We start from the raw sequence: 19538 nt of genomic DNA on the forward strand, positions 1-19538 counted from the left end.
AGAAACATCACAATTTTGGCTTAAACAATCTAGAGTAATTAGAGATACTTAGGCTCTTGGCATATCAGTACATGACTTTTTGATATAAATCTTACAATCGTGTTGAAATTGATATCCGATAACTGCTACTTGCACGTTAGAATGAACTGAATGGTGAGAATGGATGGAAACTAAAGTGAAACATCACTCGAGTAAAATTTCGGAGACGGAAATTTTGATTTTGAAGCTTGGAAAGCGTTTACCAGAAACGATTTTATGTCGTCCGTAGACACACGTATGATACTACCAGCCACGTAGCATGTGATTTAATCTCTCGAAAAATGAAGAGAACACTGGTTCGAGGGTTACATGACTAATCAACTCATGACAACTCAACACAAAAGATTAAAAAATGATGAATATTAATTTTTGCAGCAAGTCCGAATTTTGGGTAATGGAACTCATGTTGTCGAGGTCGAGGAATCCCAATTTGTTGGGATTTTTTGTGAAAAAATAGTTTTTAGCGCAAACGATACGATTTAAGGATATCCAAATATTTTCTTCAATCATCAAATTTGTCCATTAACCCTAGATTGGTCACCCTATGAGGGAAACCCCGCTGCACGTCATTGTTCTTTAATTACAAATTGATTGGCTAACCGGAAAAATTAAAGAAAAAAACAATTGACTTTGTCAATTGAAGTGTCTAAAAAATTATGGTAGTTTTTACAACATGTTTCCCAAAAATCCTAAAGAAAACAAATTACTTCGGACAGATGAATTATTTTTTCCCATGTTCAATGAAATGCCTCATGACGCGACGTTGCCGGAAACTCGCTACCCGCGCCCGGCCAGTGTAGAGTGAATTCGGCAACGGTACAGCCTAAATAACGCGGCGGGGAATCCCCGCGGAAGTGACCAATTCGCAGGATCGCGTTTGATGGCCAGACTGGGGTTAACTTGCGGCGGAAAAATTTGAAAAAAATTATGAATATTCAGTGTCATTCAAATTACATTTTGCGCGGAATTATTATTTTGTTATGCACTCGTTGTTCATAAATGAATACTCAAATCATGTTTTATCAGCCATTATTAGCACATGCCTCAATTTCAGGAAATCCTATAGCTTTAAAAAGCAATAGATAAATAATTCCTTCTTATAATTATTCATTTATTCCTTTTTAAAGATTGAAAAAGAATAGATAAATAATTAAAATTGTTCTGGTAAATTTCTGAACATGAAAAAATTTGTTACGATTCCGACCAAATGATTTTTATGGTGAAAAATTAATTTGTTATTAATTATTTATTAAAAAACGCTTGGAATTTTCAAAAATTGTAATTTTTAAATCACTTCATCAATTTTTCGCCAAAAGTAAACTTTCCAATTTTTTTCGCATTTTCAAAATGTTCTCTAACGGTTCAATATCGTGATTTAAATCATGGGGCTGAAATTAATGTTCTGATGTTCGACTACAAAAGTAGGAAAGCATTTCTTTTCAAACCAAATGGTTCTGAATTTTCCGAAATCAAATTTGTTGATCGCGCGATATCCTCTAATTAATGGGCGTTCTAAATGAACAAATGATTTTCTACGAAAACAATAGGGGATGGAATAAAAAGTACCGAATGAAAATTATTCGTCTTTTTTTAACAACACAAGACGCAAAATCCTACATCATAGGAAAGGTTTTCTGTGTTGAGATGATGATGTGTTGAATAGTCATGCAAACGGTTCGTAAAAAATAATAATAATTAAGGTGATAGTGTGAATGGCATCACGCAGTGTTCAATGCGTAGATTAAATGATTGGATGATTTATTTATTTATTCCATGAGATGAGACAGGGAATGCCTGTCAAGTGATTGATAGACAGATTTCATCTGAAGTATTATAATGTAACCTTAATATCGAAACTGTAAAATAAATAGTCCATTATTTAAAATATCTTCGTTTTTTATTACAAACTTCAATTAACAGTTTATTTATAGATACTGGTTCTGATTAGTGAGCCTCTGGGGACTGGGAGAGGAGAACCAGGAACACCCAGAATTGGAGGAGAGCCTGGAACAGAAATTATACGTGAAGAACAATTTGTTATTGATAATTCGCGCACGAAAAATTTTCATGCAAAAACCTAGCGAATTCGACCGAAAATTTTATTCGATTTCGATTGAACTTCTATTGGGAATTCCATTAGTAGAAAATGTCCAGTGAAATTTACTTCATAGAAAAAATCTAGAATTTCATATATTTTCTATTGGAATTACTCGACAACAATTTTCAAATTTTTTTCCACAACTTTTCTTCTTTCTTCGCTAAAACGAAGAACTTCTAGGAAATATTTCAATAGAATAGGTAAGTTCTAGAATATTCCATTGAACATTTCTATTGAAAAAAAAACGCGCAGATAATGTGCGGAATTTTTCAATAGAAATCCAAAAGAATTTTCTACACAATTCGCGGGTTTTTCTATGAATTTCTCTTGTACGTGTCATGGATGTACGTACGATATAGATTATAACGAATATCCGTGCCAGTGGATATCGTCTGAGGAAGACTCCGGTTCTCACACTGATTGCATCCAATGACGAGTAAGCTCGTTTAACTTTTCGAGCCATTGTTGTATCGAATGGAGTTTCCATTAGGAATGTTGGCACTTGGGCTTTGGCGTCATCAGTATCGTTGACGTTGTATGGTTTTCTTGAATTTCCCAAGAGTTTTCTGTACTCGTGCTAAAAATAACATTCATTCACTTCACTTTCTTTCACATAATAGAGGATTAATTGAGATCGTGTGGATCAATTTCTAGAAAAACCTAGCGAATTAGATCAGGTTTTGGCTGATTATGTTAAAAAATTCTGTTCATCTGAGGAAATATTCTATAGAAAAAATCAATATATTATTGTGATTTTTCTGAACAACTTTTCTAAATTTTCCCAGTTTTTTCATTTGATTTTTGAAAAAAGAAAAAAATTGAGTAGAAAAAACTGGGAAAATTCATGTCGAGGAATTTTTTTAGGAAATGTCTCAAAAACTTGCATAAAAAGATGAATTCTACTGATTTTTTTTATAAAATATTTTCTATTAGACATTTTCCATTGAAAAAATGCGCAGTGAAGCTGGGGAATTTTTCTATAGAAATCAACAATACAATTTTTTATTAAATTGGCTAGGTTTTTCTATGAAATTTGTGCACAGTAAAATGACAAAACGTAACACGTTCATTGTTAGTTATTATTTATAATTGAGGATATACAAGTACTTTGGCTATTTTTTCTCCACTGAAAGGCTTTTCTACTCTTGTACATTTATTTTTTTCCATTCGAGCCCCATTTGATCCCAAGTTTTCGGACATTTATCAATGATTTTATTATGTAATTTTGCAGGTCTGAATTTGAATCTCAATATTAAACCGTTGGAAAATTTTTTAAAAATGTAAAAAAAATTTTGAACATGAATTATATTCTTCGGATATATTCTACAAATAATTTATAAACAATCAATTTGCCATAAAAATCTATTCATATTCACAATTTTACCAGAAATCGATGTCATGCAAAAAAAAATGTTTCCGAAAGTTTAAACAATTTCAATTACTCATTCATAAAAACCCGAATGTTTAAAAAAATAATACTCCTCAGCCAAATGTAATTTGAATGACGCCGAATAATCACGATTTTTTCAAATTTCTTTCACGCAATTTAACTAACAAATTTGATGATTGAATATAATTGAGTCAACAATGATCTGTCCCAAATTGCAAAGGATACTTGGATATCCTTAAATTCACCTCCGCCTTCTCCAACTGCAATCTCAGCGCATTCTTCTCGGTAGTCAGCCCCTCAAGTTCATTCTGTTTCGCGACAAGAGTCTGCGTCAAAGTAGCCAATCTCGTCTCAACAGCGCTGGAAGGTGTCGACACAGCAGCCAATTGCGACCGAAGCCTCGAGATTTCCGTATCCTGTTTCCTCACCTTCGTCGCCCAAATGCCAGCCTGTGAAGCCAACTCGTCCTTAACAGCCCTGACCTCCTCCATCTGCGCCCTGGCATCCTCCTCAGCCTCGACCCTCTTCCTCTTCTCCCCGGAGATAATCTCCTGCATCTCCCTGCTGGAAACCCCAAACTTCCTGCTCATCTCCTCGATTTTCAGATCAGCAGTGACAAGCTCCTCCCTTGCAATCCTCAACTGCTCGCCGACCTGTTGATTCTCGTGTCTGAGAGCATTGCACTCTTGTCTCAACTGCTTCAACTCCATGTTCGTTGCAGCATTGTCCACCCCAGCGTCTGATTTGTTCTCCCTCAGTTCAGCGATGAGTTTCTCCTTCTCCTGGAGGGTTTTGATGGCCCTCGCCCGATGCTGCTCCAGCTCCTGCCTAGTGGACAGCAAGTCCAGCCTGTTCCTCTCCAAAACCCCCTTCAGATCGCAGATCTGCTTCACATACTGACCATTCTCCACCTCCAGTTTGTCCATCTTCTCCCTCAGCACTTCAATCTCCTTCTGATTGTCAGTGTGCTGTCTGCTCAGGAACTCGTTCTGCTGCTCGAGGTTCTTTCGCCCAGACTTTGACTGCTTCCTCTCGAAACTCTTCGACATCTTCGTCAAGTGCTCGATCTGCTGTCTCTGCTGATTCATTTTGTACTCGTACTCCTGTCTCAGTGTCTCCAGTTTACCGTACATCTCACTCTGCTCACTCTCTATGGACCTCTCGACGTGCATGGACACCAGGAGTTCATTCTTCAGGCTCTCGATTTCTCTTCTCAGCAGATGATTCTCGGCCACTGGGTCTGAGGACGATGGGTCTGGATTCGGGAGGTCGATCAGGGTGTGGGAGAGATCTGGGGACGATCGCCCGCTGTGGGAATACTCTGATAATGAGTCCTTCGGGTCTGATGTCTCCACTGACAGCGACGAGGGGGTCGGCGGAGGGAGGAGCAGTGCTCCATTCGTTTGTCTCGTTGAGGCTGACGAGAGGCTGCTCAGGTATGTCGTTAGGTCCTCTTGGTTCTGGAGCTGCCGCTTTTTTGGAGTCCCTTGGGGAGTGGTGATGAAGCGAGCGAAACGAGTGGGTGTCCCTGCCTCAGGGTCGTTCGATTGGGAACTGCCAATCAATTCTTGATTAATTCGGAGCATTTCTTGAAGTGAAATGAAAAAGTCAACACCCACAAAGAAAATTAAGAGAAAAAATGAATAGAATTGGGTTTTTCTGTTTGAATTATTCTCTTTAGATATTTTCTATAGAATTTTCTCGAGTAAAATTTTTCCAGGTTTTTTTATTCTATTTTTCTTTTCTTCTCATCGAGAAAACCAAACCACAAAAATTGGAAAATTTGAACCGAGCAAATTCTGTAGAAAATGTATCAATAGAATAAGTTATAAGAAAAATAGAATTCTTTTGAATTTTTCTATAGAATGTTTGAGGTTGGCTATTTTAATAGAATCGGCCGAAAACTAATGGAAAGTTCAATGGAAATGCAATAGAATTTTCTACCAAATTCACTAGGTTTTTCTATAAATAGAATTTCAATTGATTTTTTCCATCCGTGGAATGTACGATATTTACAATTGATTTCCACTCTTGATTTATTTTTGATTATGTAGAACGCTGTGTTTGTTGTTAAGTACATTTTTTTATTTATATGTTCAAATGCCAGGACATGTTGTAGAAATAATTTTGCACTTAGTTGAATTGAAGACATTCGGCTATATGTCATACGCTCTTTTCTGTTTAAAATTTTTAAGAGCAGTCTTGACGAAGATTGTGTAACAAGTATCGAATGCGGAACTTCGAGGGAGCACATGAATTTATGTCAACATTTAACAAATGATTCCGTTTTCAGAAAACAGTTGAGGTGATAAAAATACTTGTTGACAATTACAGAGCACGAGTTAACACAATGCAAATTCCATTTAGTTATGAATAATGATGATTATGGTTGAGAAAAAATTCAAATGAAAAGTTGGCGTATTCCATTTTACGGTGCGATTTTTTTTCAGATATTGCATAGAAAAATTGTATTTATAAGAAACTTCCATAGAATTCTTTTCCGGTGGTTGATTTATTTTTATTTAATTATTTGTGATGAACAGAACAATTTTCAATAACAATTTTTCTAAATTTCAATTGAATAAACATGATTAAAAGACGATAGCTTATGAAGGTCAATAGATTCTTCGGATTCTAAAATATATATTAACTGCAAATATCATTTTATAGAATAAAAATAATAAACAAATAGTTATAAATAATTTTTTACATCAAATAATTTTATAGAAAATCATATCTTTATATCAAATCTAACGAAAAATTTAAAAAATTGTCAGTTAACTATTTCATTCACCGCTGATTTCCAAAAAATTCTAGAAAAATCTCCAGAATGATTCTCTTTTTTACATACTAATTGTCATCTAACTCTACAATTTCATCCTTTTACCTCAAGAAAAAAAAATGATGAAAAAAATTCCTACCTGTCATAAGGATCAACTGAAGTGACGTTAATCAGCTGATCCTGCTCCGGGTCATAATTATCCTTACTCAAAACAGCCGCTGTATTCTGATCAATCTTATTGAGCAAAGTTTCAGCCTTGCCAGCGAGATCAGACAACCACGCCATAGTTTATCACAATAGAGAATACTGTCAACGATTTGTAGAAAATAGAAACCTGAAAGTTGGTGAAAGCTTGACACCCTCTTCCAGACCTCGTGCAAGAACGCCGCAATCGTAAGTTAAACCCCGAATCCTCACCAATTTGTCATTAATAACAGTGATAATATCTAGTGGGAAGTTGAGTGCTGTCTCCTATTCACCATTGGCATTGTTAATATTTACAAAAGTTGGGGAGACACGTAGGTGATTCGACATGTATTTACACCACTACTGCCATTGCCATTCCTCCCACTATAGACGATCGTGTGGTGCTGTCTAGGGTCCACCAGCTGTACTACAGCTGGAGCTTCTGTCGAGCTCTACCTGTCTGGTAGCTGGTAAATCCTCGGAGGTCACTCCCCACTTCAGACATTTGAAAATAAAAATTGCAGGCGGCTGTATCGTCCACGGTCTTTCCTTCTTTCTTGAATTTCCTAGAAACTCCTTGCATTCCCTCGAATTTCCTGGAAACTCCCTGAATTTCCTCGAAATTTCTAGAAACTCCTTGAATTTTTTCGAAATTTCAAGAAACTTATCGAATTACATCGAAATGTCTAGAATTTTCTAGAACTCCGATAGATGGCGCTGCACATAAGGAGCGTTTTCCAAGATGACCCCCCATATTGAACCCATAGACGTATCTACGTCAAAAAATTGGAAATATTGCTGAAGAAAATAAATTTCTTTATTCATGACTTGTTCTTGAAAAATTATGTAAAAGAAATCTTTGACATAAATTTCGACAAAATACCTTTTACATAAAAAATTTAAATTATCTCTGTTTAGTGAAGTCAAATGGTTTAAGTCAATTCCATCCTAGCGCCAGTTCTCGATGAATATCTCAAATTCTAAAGAAGTTGGCAAAATTTTCATAAAAATTTTTTTTTGTAAAGAAAAGTGAAGACTATCGACAAAGATCTTACAAAAATTTTCCTCTCTTAAATTCCGAGTTATTCACGAAAACTCAACAGGGAGCTCAGTCGACTTAACCCGACTGACCACTTCACCACTGAATTGGTAGCTCGGGAAATCCCCGAAAGGTCACTCAAGTCATTCAAAAATAGAAAGTCCGGCAATATAGTTCAAAATAAATTTATTTATAAATCGGTTTTACATCAGAAACTTCAAACGTCTGATGTCGTTTAATGCCAAGTTCCTTATCAATTCTAAAACCAGAAAAATCTGAATATGCGAATAGTATCGAACAATCGAAATTAGTACCCTCCGGTCCGCTCTTGGGCGAAGTGCTTTTCATTGAGAACAGTTTCCTCATGGAGTTTAGTTTCTTCCGCTGGTGGATGAGCGCGAATCCACTCAAGCCCTCTGGCAATGCCCGTTGGAAGTGGCGGTGGCGTTGGAAGATGATCTCCCTCAGGATGGAATCCAGTCTCGTCCGCGACGTATCTCAACAGGACTTGTTTACCCTCGTTGTCAACATAACTGATCTGTCCAGTGACGGTTTGCGATACGGTATTGTCATCGAGGAGCTTCACCGACGCTTCCTCCTGAACCTTGATGCCGTTCTCCGACTCCCAGACATTGTGGAAGGTACCGTCCGGATTTACCTCGGAGTCCTGCGAGATTATACCCACTGGAACTACCTGACCGTGCTCCACTTGTCCCTGAACCCCATGAACTGGATGCTGTTCCTGAACGCCCTGAGCAACATTAACCGACCCTTGTCCTTGATACCCATTCCCTGGATACTGTCCACTCACTGGAACATAACTCTGATCTGGTTTCTGAATGCCACCTTGGCTCACATGCCCCTGACCCTGAACCCCATGAACTGGATGCTGTTCCTGAACGCCCTGAGCAACATTAACCGACCCTTGTCCTTGATACCCATTCCCTGGATACTGTCCACTCACTGGAACATAACTCTGATCTGGTTTCTGAATGCCACCTTGGCTCACATGCCCCTGACCCTGAACCCCATGAACTGGATGCTGTCCCTGAACTCCCTGAGCGACATTAACCGTCCTTAGTCCTTGATACCCATTTCCCCGATACTGTCCATTACTCACTGTAACATAACTCTGATCTGGTTTTTGAATGCCACCTTGGCTCACATGCCCCTGTTCCTGAACCCCATGAACTGGATGCTGTTCCTGAACTCCCTGAGCGACATTAACCGACCCTAGTCCGTGAAACCCATTCCCTGGGTATTGTCCATTACCCACTGCAACATAACTCTGATCTGGTTTTTGAATGTCACCTTGGCTCAAATGTCCCTGTCCCTGAACCCCATGAACTGGATGCTGTTCCTGAACTCCCTGAACAACATTAACCGACCCTTGTCCTTGATACCCATTCCCTGGATGCTGTCCACTCACTGTAACATAACTCTGATCTGGTTTTTGAATGTCACCTTGGCTAAAATGTCCCTGTCCCTGAACCCCATGAACTGGATGCTGTCCCTGAACTCCCTGAACGACATTAACCGTCCTTAGTCCTTGATACCCATTTCCCCGATACTGTCCATTACTCACTGTAACATAACTCTGATCTGGTTTTTGAATGCCACCTTGGCTCACATGCCCCTGTCCCTGAACGCCATGAACTGGATGCTGTTCCTGAAGTCCCTGAGCGACATTAACCGACCCTAGTCCGTGAAACCCATTCCCTGGGTATTGTCCATTACCCACTGCAACATAACTCTGATCTGGTGTTTGAATGTCACCTTGGCTCAAATGTCCCTGTCCCTGAACCCCATTAACTGGATGCTGTTCCTGAACTCCCTGAACAACATTAACCGACCCTTGTCCTTGATACCCATTCCCTGGGTACTGTCCATTACCCACTGCAACATAACTCTGATCTGGTGTTTGAATGTCACCTTGGCTCAAATGTCCCTGTCCCTGAACCCCATTAACTGGATGCTGTTCCTGAACTCCCTGAACAACATTAACCGACCCTTGTCCTTGATACCCATTCCCTGGGTACTGTCCATTACCCACTGCAACATAACTCTGATCTGGTTTCTGAATGCCACCTTGGCTCACATGCCCCTGTCCCTGAACAATCTGCCCCGGTTGCCCTCCCACCTGCTGAACTTTGTCAACAGGCTGCGAGGCGCAGCTACCCACCACCACAATCATCAATAGCTGAAACATCAAATATTTTTTTTATTAACCCTTCGTTACTCAGGCCCACGGCACCGCGCCGGGGGAATTCTGTTTTTTAGTATAACCAGAGTCAATCAGCGCCGTTTTGGGGTATTTTGACGAGATTTGTGAAAAAGAAAAAATTAAAAATAAAGTACATGTAAGACGAAACCCAACTTGAATGACCAAACTCAAACTACTTGTTATGATTACAAAAATTACTGATGAAAAGACGAGACAAATAAAATAAAATAATTTTATTTTATTTAAAATAATTTTGAAAATGCAAGTTTCTCAACTTTTTTTTTGACAATTCGATATTATGAACACGTAGAGGTTTTCATAAATAAAAATCGGATGAATAGAACTAGAGTTATGGAAAAAACATTTTAAAAAACTTGATATCTCCGAAATGGGCTGTTGAACAAATCTGAAAAAATTGGAAGATAGTTTTTCTAGCCCCCCAATCGTAGAAAAAAAATCGAGATCAATGTCGGAGAAGCTGAGGGACAGCCATTGCCTCATTTGGCATGGAATACCTCATATATTTTTGTATTTTTTGCAACATTTTAACTGTATTATTTTGATACTTGAGACAATCCCACACAATGCGGTTGAATCTTCTTCTGCATGACCACAGGGGCATTTTGGGTCGTTTACAATGGGAAACATCGAATGTACAATCCAAATTACGTAATGCGCAATTGTCGTAAATACGTTGGCGTTGATCGATTACCAGTTGCATAAAAAACCCATGCTCCAATATAACGAGTCCTTGATCGTTCATTTCCGTTAAATTACTGAGCAGACTTACCGTGAAACTCCTCATTCTTGGGCTCGGATTGTTTCGACGCTGGAGGATACTTGGACTGATGCTTATCCGAAAATTCACCAGCCTTTTATACTCCATTTGTTATTTATAAAAAATTATTAGCGTCATGGAGCCGATCCGGTTGTAACAATTTTTTCGTCATTTCCCCTTGAATTTCAGGACGAAAAAATTAAATTTAGGAAGATCTCTGGGGAGACGCACCAGCGATGACAGAATCGGTTTGACTTCATAATGATTTCGGTTATTTATCGCTCGGCGTTCGTCTCAAGTTCATTGATTACTCATTGTTGTTTTTTTGGCTGAGACCAGATGGATCGGTTTCGAATTGGTTGATTCATCGATTAATTATTCCTGAGTGACACGGAAGTGCATAGCATCAAGCCACATCTGATCTAATTATACTGGACGTATTAAATCGTATATTATCGCTATTTGTCACTCAGGTGCCATTCTCATTATGCATATTAATGGATCGGGCTGTACAGAATAATACAAAATTGCAAATATTTCTGTTGAGTTACATGGATTATACACGGAAAAAATACGTTTGCTGAGGAGTCATTTTCTTGGGAGAATTTATTTTTTTAGGAGAATTTATTTTTTATGGCAAAATTTTCGATTTTTTATCAGTTGTAAATATTACAATTATGTTGGGAGATAGTTATGCTACATATGAGATAGTTATGCTACATATGGCATTGAATAAACTCCATTGACAATTATTATTAACGTGTGGAATTATCCCAAATTATTTTACCTCAGAAAATCTCAAATTAAAACAATTAAAAAATAATGAAGAGTCAAGGTGATATGTAGCATCATCATTTTATAATTCAATATAATTGTGATATTTGGAGATGGTCATGGACAACATGGAAATAACTGGCCTGGAGAAACACGCGTGAAAAAATTAAATAGAAAATTCTATTGGAATTCTACTAAAAAATTCTTCTTGTTTTTTGTGCTGATTCTATTAGAGATTTAATAGAAAAAAGTCAATATATTTTGAATTTCTCTCCGAATTTTTTTCTTGACATTTTTTCTATTAGAATTATTGGGCCACTTGGACAATTTTCCAAGTTTTTTTCTCCTGGTTTTTGATTTGTTTCGCTTTACCGAATTCGAGTGGAAAAAACTTAGAAAAATGATGCCCACGCATTCTTATAGAAAAAATCTTGAGCAAAAAATTCAAACAGAAATTCGAAATTTATTGCAAAAACAAATAGAATTTTTCAATAAAATTCCAATAGAAATTCTATAGAAACCCCATAGAATCCCTAGAATTTTCTAGCGAATTCACAGGGTTTTCTATTGATTTTTTTTATACGTGAATACGCTCTTAAAGAAATAAATTCTTCTCTCAAGACAATGATTCCTTGGCAAAAGTATTTTTTTTCTCTGTGTAGAGTGATACACCTTCTATACAGCTACACATCGGAATAGTTTACTCACTAAAACCAAATTTCGTTCCACTGGAGAGCCACTGCGACCCAGACTCGCCTGAGAACACCGAACGGCCTTGGGAGTCGCACCTCTGTATAATTCGCCCATGCAATAATGCATAGAAATGAGAATAAAATGGGTATTACATAAAAAAGGCAGACTCGAAAAAAGCCCGAATTTATCACCCAGCGGGTGTTCTATTTAAAGGATTGAGGAGGCCGTGGGAAACTATACTATCACGCATAAAAAAAAACGTAGAAAACAGCGGATTCAATGGAAAACCATTGGATTTCTATTGAATTTCTATTGAAAACGGAGAGGAAAAGAGTTTTTGGTTTTCAAAAAGAAAAATAATGGATTTCAGTGAAATTTTCCTGAAAATCAGAGAAAAAGTTCTAGCAACACGCACGAAACAATTTCATAGAGAACGGAGCGAATTCGATAGAACATTCTATTGGATTCCTATTGAACTTCTGCTGAAAACACAGAGAAAAAGAGTTTCTGGTTTTCAGAAAGAAAAATAGTGGATTTTAGTGAAATTTTCCTGAAAATCAGAGAAAAAGTTCTAGTTCTAGATGTCATGGAAAACTAAACTATCACGCACGAAAAAAAAAATCGTAGAAAACAGCGAATTCTATGGAACGTTCAATAGAAAATATTCATTGCAAAAGTCAGTAAAATTCGATTTTTCCATATAACTTATTCTTCAGATATTTTCTATAGAATTTCCTCGCCTCAAATTTTTCAGGTTTTTTAAATTCTCTTTTTCTTTTCTGGTCTTCAAAAACATCAAACAAAAAAATTGGAAAACTTGAGCTGAGGAAACTATAGAAAATATCTCAATAGAATAAGTTGTATAGAAAAATCGAATTCTTTTTACTTTTTCTATAGAATATTTTCTATTGAATGGTTAGGAATGGCTAGGTTTTTCTATTTAACTTTTTCATCCGTGGTCTGGAATCCAGTACTTGGGATTCTTAAAATAAAAACATTGAGGTTCTTCAATTGACATTCTTGTCCTAAAACGATGCACTGAATGTACCGATGACAAAAATTTCCCTCCCCGTTATTCATTTTCTTCATCCCCAATTCAGACTGCTAGATGAAACGAAATTGCGACTGTAGTGTCACATACATTGTCCTCTCCCGAAAAAAAAAATACAATCCTTAATTAAAATTACGAGCCCCGTGCAGTTTTCCACCCTTTAATTAATCCACAAATTCCACTCAGAACTTTATAACCCTGCACAATTAATTAAAATCAGATTCCCCGGAAAGGCGCTCGTCACGATTGTAGGATTAACATGAAAAAAAAACACCAAATCCTCAAAATTAGTAACAACAGATTTATTAATTCTCTAAAGAGCAATTATTAAAATTTGAACAACGGTGGTACATTTATCGCAGGTCAACAATTAAAACATCTACCAGATCATTAATCCTACCACTAAAACCCTAATGATTTCTGCTAATACCAATAACATGGAATTCGATAACGAGTCGAAAGTTAACTTACTACCCAAAGAACCAGTAAAAAACCTACACTTAAACAGTCTAACAACAGTCAGAGGTGGACTAGCAATTTCAAATTTGGCGTCGAATCCGAAAGGTTTGAACCTCGTTATCGTTCATAAAATCAATAAATAATCAAAAACAAAACAACAGAACATGTCCTCGGTGTCGCAAAAACAAATCAAAATAAATTATCGCAGTAATCTCGGGCTCTTGAGTGCTGGGAAGTAGGTGCGATCGACTGGAACGATTCTCTCTCCAGGTGGTGGAACGACTTTGGGTGCGTTGATGGTCAGAATACCGTCGGTGGAGAGGGTCGAGGTGACCCGGCGAATGTCGTGACCCTTGGGTAGATCGTACCGACGGTGGAACCTCCTGGAGACGTAGCCGAAGGGATCCTCCTTGTCCTCGTGGTTCACCCCAACGATGATGGAATTATCCAATTTTTTCACCAGAACTTTATCACCCCGCATAAAACATTAAATTCACATAACCAGGAAAGGAGCTCATGTCCCGGGTGAAGGATTAACATAAAAAAACACCAAATCCCCAAAATTAGTAACAACAGATTTATTAATTCTCTAAAGAGCAATTATTAAAATTTGAACAACGGTGGTACATTTATCGCAGGTCAACAATTAAAACATCTACCAGATCATTAATCCTACCACTAAAACCCTAATGATTTCTGCTAATACCAATAACATGGAATTCGATAACGAGTCGAAAGTTAACTTACTACCCAAAGAACCAGTAAAAAACCTACACTTAAACAGTCTAACAACAGTCAGAGGTGGACTAGCAATTTCAAATTTGGCGTCGAATCCGAAAGGTTTGAACCTCGTTATCGTTCATAAAATCAATAAATAATCAAAAACAAAACAACAGAACATGTCCTCGGTGTCGCAAAAACAAATCAAAATAAATTATCGCAGTAATCTCGGGCTCTTGAGTGCTGGGAAGTAGGTGCGATCGACTGGAACGATTCTCTCTCCAGGTGGTGGAACGACTTTGGGTGCGTTGATGGTCAGAATACCGTCGGTGGAGAGGGTCGAGGTGACCCGGCGAATGTCGTGACCCTTGGGTAGATCGTACCGACGGTGGAACCTCCTGGAGACGTAGCCGAAGGGATCCTCCTTGTCCTCGTGGTTCACCCCAACGATGATGGAATTATCCAATTTTTTCACCAGAACTTTATCACCCCGCATAAAACATTAAATTCACATAACCAGGAAAGGAGCTCATGTCCCGGGTGAAGGATTAACATAAAAAAACACCAAATCCCCAAAATTAGTAACAACAGATTTATTAATTCTCTAAAGAGCAATTATTAAAATTTGAACAACGGTGGTACATTTATCGCAGGTCAACAATTAAAACATCTACCAGATCATTAATCCTACCACTAAAACCCTAATGATTTCTGCTAATACCAATAACATGGAATTCGATAACGAGTCGAAAGTTAACTTACTACCCAAAGAACCAGTAAAAAACCTACACTTAAACAGTCTAACAACAGTCAGAGGTGGACTAGCAATTTCAAATTTGGCGTCGAATCCGAAAGGTTTGAACCTCGTTATCGTTCATAAAATCAATAAATAATCAAAAACAAAACAACAGAACATGTCCTCGGTGTCGCAAAAACAAATCAAAATAAATTATCGCAGTAATCTCGGGCTCTTGAGTGCTGGGAAGTAGGTGCGATCGACTGGAACGATTCTCTCTCCAGGTGGTGGAACGACTTTGGGTGCGTTGATGGTCAGAATACCGTCGGTGGAGAGGGTCGAGGTGACCCGGCGAATGTCGTGACCCTTGGGTAGATCGTACCGACGGTGGAACCTCCTGGAGACGTAGCCGAAGGGATCCTCCTTGTCCTCGTGGTTCACCCCAACGATGATGGAATTATCCAATTTTTTCACCAGAACTTTATCACCCCGCATAAAACATTAAATTCACATAACCAGGAAAGGAGCTCATGTCCCGGGTGAAGGATTAACATAAAAAAACACCAAATCCCCAAAATTAGTAACAACAGATTTATTAATTCTCTAAAGAGCAATTATTAAAATTTGAACAACGGTGGTACATTTATCGCAGGTCAACAATTAAAACATCTACCAGATCATTAATCCTACCACTAAAACCCTAATGATTTCTGCTAATACCAATAACATGGAATTCGATAACGAGTCGAAAGTTAACTTACTATCCAAAGAACCAGTAAAAAACCTACACTTAAACAGTCTAACAACAGTCAGAGGTGGACTAGCAATTTCAAATTTGGCGTCGAATCCGAAAGGTTTGAACCTCGTTATCGTTCATAAAATCAATAAATAATCAAAAACAAAACAACAGAACATGTCCTCGGTGTCGCAAAAACAAATCAAAATAAATTATCGCAGTAATCTCGGGCTCTTGAGTGCTGGGAAGTAGGTGCGATCGACTGGAACGATTCTCTCTCCAGGTGGTGGAACGACTTTGGGTGCGTTGATGGTCAGAATACCGTCGGTGGAGAGGGTCGAGGTGACCCGGCGAATGTCGTGACCCTTGGGTAGATCGTACCGACGGTGGAACCTCCTGGAGACGTAGCCGAAGGGATCCTCCTTGTCCTCGTGCTTCGCCTCGACGATGATGGAGTTGTCCAGCGTCTTCACCAGAATCTCGTGCGGATAAAATCGCCTGACATCGAGGATGACCTTGAACTTGTCTGCGTCATTCTCGATTTTGTCGAGCTCACTGAGACTGGCGTTGAGGGAGCGTCCCCAGGGCCGAAAGAACGACCTGAATGTCGGCCACCGCAGGGTCTCCAGGACCTCGGCGTGAGTGACGTTGCGCTCGAAATATTTGTCCAGGACCTTCCCCGGGCGCTCAAAATCGTCCCACCAGTCGCGCCAGTAGCTGCTAGGCACCAGTGCCATTGTTCAAATCGTTAAAATGAAATTATTTCACAAAAAAAAAATCGTTCGTTCGCGAACGTCGACAAACGGAATTCAGCGGTTTCGAGTAATTAAGGTGTGATCCGCTTGCAACGTAGTTTCTTACAAAACTGGGAGCCAAGCCCCCCCAGTCGGATTATATATTTAGTCCCCTACCGCAAATTTTCACGGACGTTTCGGCAGATAGACTGCACTGGTCGATTATGTCGTAGATGTACGCGTGCCTACAATTGCTCATTATGTACATCAGCCAGTGATTAATCGGGTATTATTAGAGTCAACATGCGCTGAGGACCAAACGGGTTATTGTCCACTTCTCAAACATTACGAAAATCATTGACTCTGGGGGAGTGATTGGGAATATTTTGGGAGTTGGCAGACGGGGGAAATGGTTATTAAATTTTTGGAAAGTCTGCTTGGTGTGGAGTTTATGATTTATGCCAGCGCGGCGAGAGAAAAATGCGTTCAATATTAGTTGGGAATTTTAACTAGAAGACGTAGAAGACGTCGACACGGTTGTAAAAATAGCAATCTTTCTGTGGAATTTTCACTTGACTTATTGCATTTTTTATTAAAATTTAATAGAAAGTCCTAGAAGTTTTTCGATGAAATTGTATTGAAATTGACCTCGTTTTTTTGTGATGATTTTCACGGAGAATTACGCAGTCGTGTGTTTTAAAGTAGATATTTTGTAGACAAAAAATTAGCAGATGTTGATTTTCCTGGATACACTATTTATTTCGCTGGAATGTGTCCAAATTTCCAATTTTTCATTTTGCAGTGAGAAATGAAAGAAGTCTAGAGGGAAAATTTAGAAATTTATACAGAATAATTGCTGTAGAAGAAAACTTCGAGAGAATAATTCCTCCAGAAAAATAAAAATCTATCGACTTTTTAAAAAATGTGATAAATATTAAATAGTTCATTTAATTTTTAATTAGCAACATACAAACATCATCTTCGTACGAATATAAATCACCTCGTCAAGTGAAACATCTACAACAAAACAAGATTAGCCACATTTTGCCGAAAATTATCAACTGAACAGTCGCGAATGAAAAAAAAAGATTTTTGTCATCAATTTTTCCGTTTTCCTCCTTCTGAGAAAAAAACCAAGAAATTCAGTTGGCATTCTCTGAAGAAAAACTCCAAACAAAATCCCACATGAAAAAAAGTCGTAAGGAAAATTAATCTCAATGAGAACAATTCGCCGAGAAAGGATTGTCGGGGAAAAAGTTTCCGGGAATTTTCCACGGAGGAAAAAACCCTGGGAAAAAACTCCACCTATTTTTTTCCACACGTCGCGCCCTACGATTACTGAAAAAGGGCCAGTTGTTAACATATTTTTTCTCCGTCACCGTAACATGACGACAGTTCCTCTCCAATGTTTTAAAAACAAACTACCAATTCACCAGCCGAATTACTCAGGCCAAAAAAAACAGATAATTATTGTTCTACGGTTCATCCAATTGCCGCAATACTCCCGATATTTACCCCAGTTAATTTTTACTTCTATTGAAATTGGATAATGTCTATTGGAAGGTCGCACGTGTAAATTACAGTTTTGGTGCTCGTCTGTGTGGCAATAATGAATCACTATTGAACGTGGGCAATGGGCGTTCTGAACTAACGCGACAGGTACTGCTCTATGTATTTACCATTTTTTTGCTTTATCCGTTGTTGCATCAATTATGCACGCATCGAAAAGTTAATTGGTAATAGGAAGTTACTGGTTTAGGTGCCCACAAGGATGGAGTATGCTAAGTACCGCAGGTTTGCCGTTATTAGCATTCCCTGTTGCACGTGGACGTTGATAATATTCTGCGCAATGGTTTTCATGCCCATAGTGGGTTCTTATGATTTTGGAGTTGGGGGAGAATGGAGTGATAACACTCGGGATTTGGGAGATTGTCCCTGACGACGCGTCGTAATGACGATGTTTTTTTTTTATCGGGCAAACAAACTTTCTATTTATATTTGTGGGTGATTCATATTTGTGGGTGGGGAATCCTGATGTTTCTGGCACCACGTGACATCGAATGCTCCAATTCTATTGGCTGAAATTAGACCGATGAAAATAATAAAAATAAAAGAATTCCATATCCAGCATTTTCTCCCCAATTGCCTCAAATCATAATTTTATTCAACTAACAAATTGCCCTTCCTCTTTCCCTCTGAATCCTCAATAAAATTGACTGATCTAAACCCTCCCCCCATATCAATGAGCAAAGCAAACGACCAATCCCCGCCGGTCGCCTAAATCGCCAAAACGGTTCCGCCACTCAAGAATAAACCAGCAATTCAAAAAAGTTTCTTTTCGATCGTAATGCCAGGGAAATAAATTCAGGCGAACATATTCTCTCTTTCTGTTCAAAAATGAGGTAATTAGAAATGGCATTTAAGGGGCACGTGACGTCGAATGCTCCAATTCTATTGGCTGAAATGAGACCGATGAAAATAATCAAAATAAAAAATTCCATTATTCAACAAACGAATTTCCCCCAATTCCCCCTCCCCCCGAATCCCCAATAAAATCGGCTAATGCAAAACCTCATCCCTATCAATACGCAAACGACCAATCCCCGCCGGTCGCCTAAATCGTCAAAACATTTCCGCCACTCAAGAATAAACCAGCAATTGAAAAAAGTTTCTTTTCGATCGTAATGCCAGGGAAATAAATTCAGGCGAACATATTCTCTCTTTCTGTTCAAAAATGAGGTAATTAGAAATGGCATTTAAGGGGCACGTGACGTCGAATGCTCCAATTCTATTGGCTGAAATGAGACCGATGAAAANAATGCAAAACCTCCCCCCCCTATCAATACGCAAACGACGAATCCCCGCCGGTCGCATAAATCTCCAAAACATTTTCGCCTCTCAAGGGTAACCCAGCAATTAGTGAGGATTGATATATATTTAGCATAAAACAACTGTTTATATACCATAAAACAATATCCCCAACATCTCATGCGTCAGGGGGGTTGAACTAGAAACTAACAGGGTGCTCTAGTGGGGGATTTGACCCACTTGACGCGGTCAGTGTGCAACTCAGTGGCGCGAAAGCATCGGTAGGGACAG

The 19538-nt window shown here is 38.5% G+C and overlaps 3 protein-coding genes across 4 annotated transcripts; all 3 read right to left on the minus strand.

Moving 5' to 3' along the window:
• Positions 1-1918: 1918 nt before the first annotated feature.
• LOC107038017 (golgin-84) lies at positions 1919-6863 on the minus strand. Of its 2 annotated transcripts, XM_015256881.2 has the most exons (5): positions 6727-6863; positions 6449-6643; positions 3773-5081; positions 2490-2714; positions 1919-2043 (listed from the first exon to the last, which is right to left on the minus strand). In XM_015256881.2, the coding sequence occupies exons 2-5, from the start codon at positions 6592-6594 to the stop codon at positions 1984-1986; spliced, it is 1740 nt and encodes a 579-aa protein (XP_015112367.1). In that variant the 5' UTR covers positions 6595-6643; positions 6727-6863; the 3' UTR covers positions 1919-1983. The 2 variants fall into 2 exon arrangements, with proteins under 2 accessions (XP_015112367.1, XP_015112366.1); XM_015256880.2 differs by having other exon boundaries at positions 6449-6863.
• Positions 6864-7741: 878 nt separating this feature from the next.
• On the minus strand, positions 7742-9743 carry LOC107037964 (glutenin, high molecular weight subunit DY10). The gene has a single exon (XM_015256806.1). It carries the CDS (start codon positions 9741-9743, stop codon positions 7842-7844), a length of 1902 nt encoding a protein of 633 aa, XP_015112292.1. The 3' UTR covers positions 7742-7841.
• A 5802-nt stretch (positions 9744-15545) lies between these two features.
• LOC107038003 (protein lethal(2)essential for life) lies at positions 15546-16589 on the minus strand. Its single transcript, XM_015256863.1, has one exon. It carries the CDS (start codon positions 16440-16442, stop codon positions 15918-15920), a length of 525 nt encoding a protein of 174 aa, XP_015112349.1. The 5' UTR covers positions 16443-16589; the 3' UTR covers positions 15546-15917.
• Between the last annotated feature and the right edge of the window lie 2949 nt (positions 16590-19538).

This window comes from Diachasma alloeum, unplaced genomic scaffold (genome assembly GCF_001412515.2).
Source record: "Diachasma alloeum isolate Michigan unplaced genomic scaffold, Dall2.0 Dall_scaffold_00276, whole genome shotgun sequence".
In the NCBI taxonomy this organism is placed as follows: Eukaryota; Metazoa; Arthropoda; class Insecta; order Hymenoptera; family Braconidae; genus Diachasma; species Diachasma alloeum.

Bases quoted from the DNA above. Each gene is read 5' to 3' on its own strand.
- LOC107037964 (XM_015256806.1), bottom strand. From the start codon at position 9,743: ATGTTTCAGCTATTGATGATTGTGGTGGTGGGTAGCTGCGCCTCGCAG.
- LOC107038003 (XM_015256863.1), bottom strand. From the start codon at position 16,442: ATGGCACTGGTGCCTAGCAGCTACTGGCGCGACTGGTGGGACGATTTT.
- LOC107038017 (XM_015256881.2), bottom strand. From the start codon at position 6,594: ATGGCGTGGTTGTCTGATCTCGCTGGCAAGGCTGAAACTTTGCTCAAT. The intron at 2,715-3,772 runs GTGAATTTAAGG...TGTTATTTTTAG, and splicing joins TGCAGTTGGAGAAGGCGGAG to CACGAGTACAGAAAACTCTT. The intron at 2,044-2,489 runs GTACGTACATCC...TTTCTGTTCCAG, and splicing joins TATTCGTTATAATCTATATC to GCTCTCCTCCAATTCTGGGT.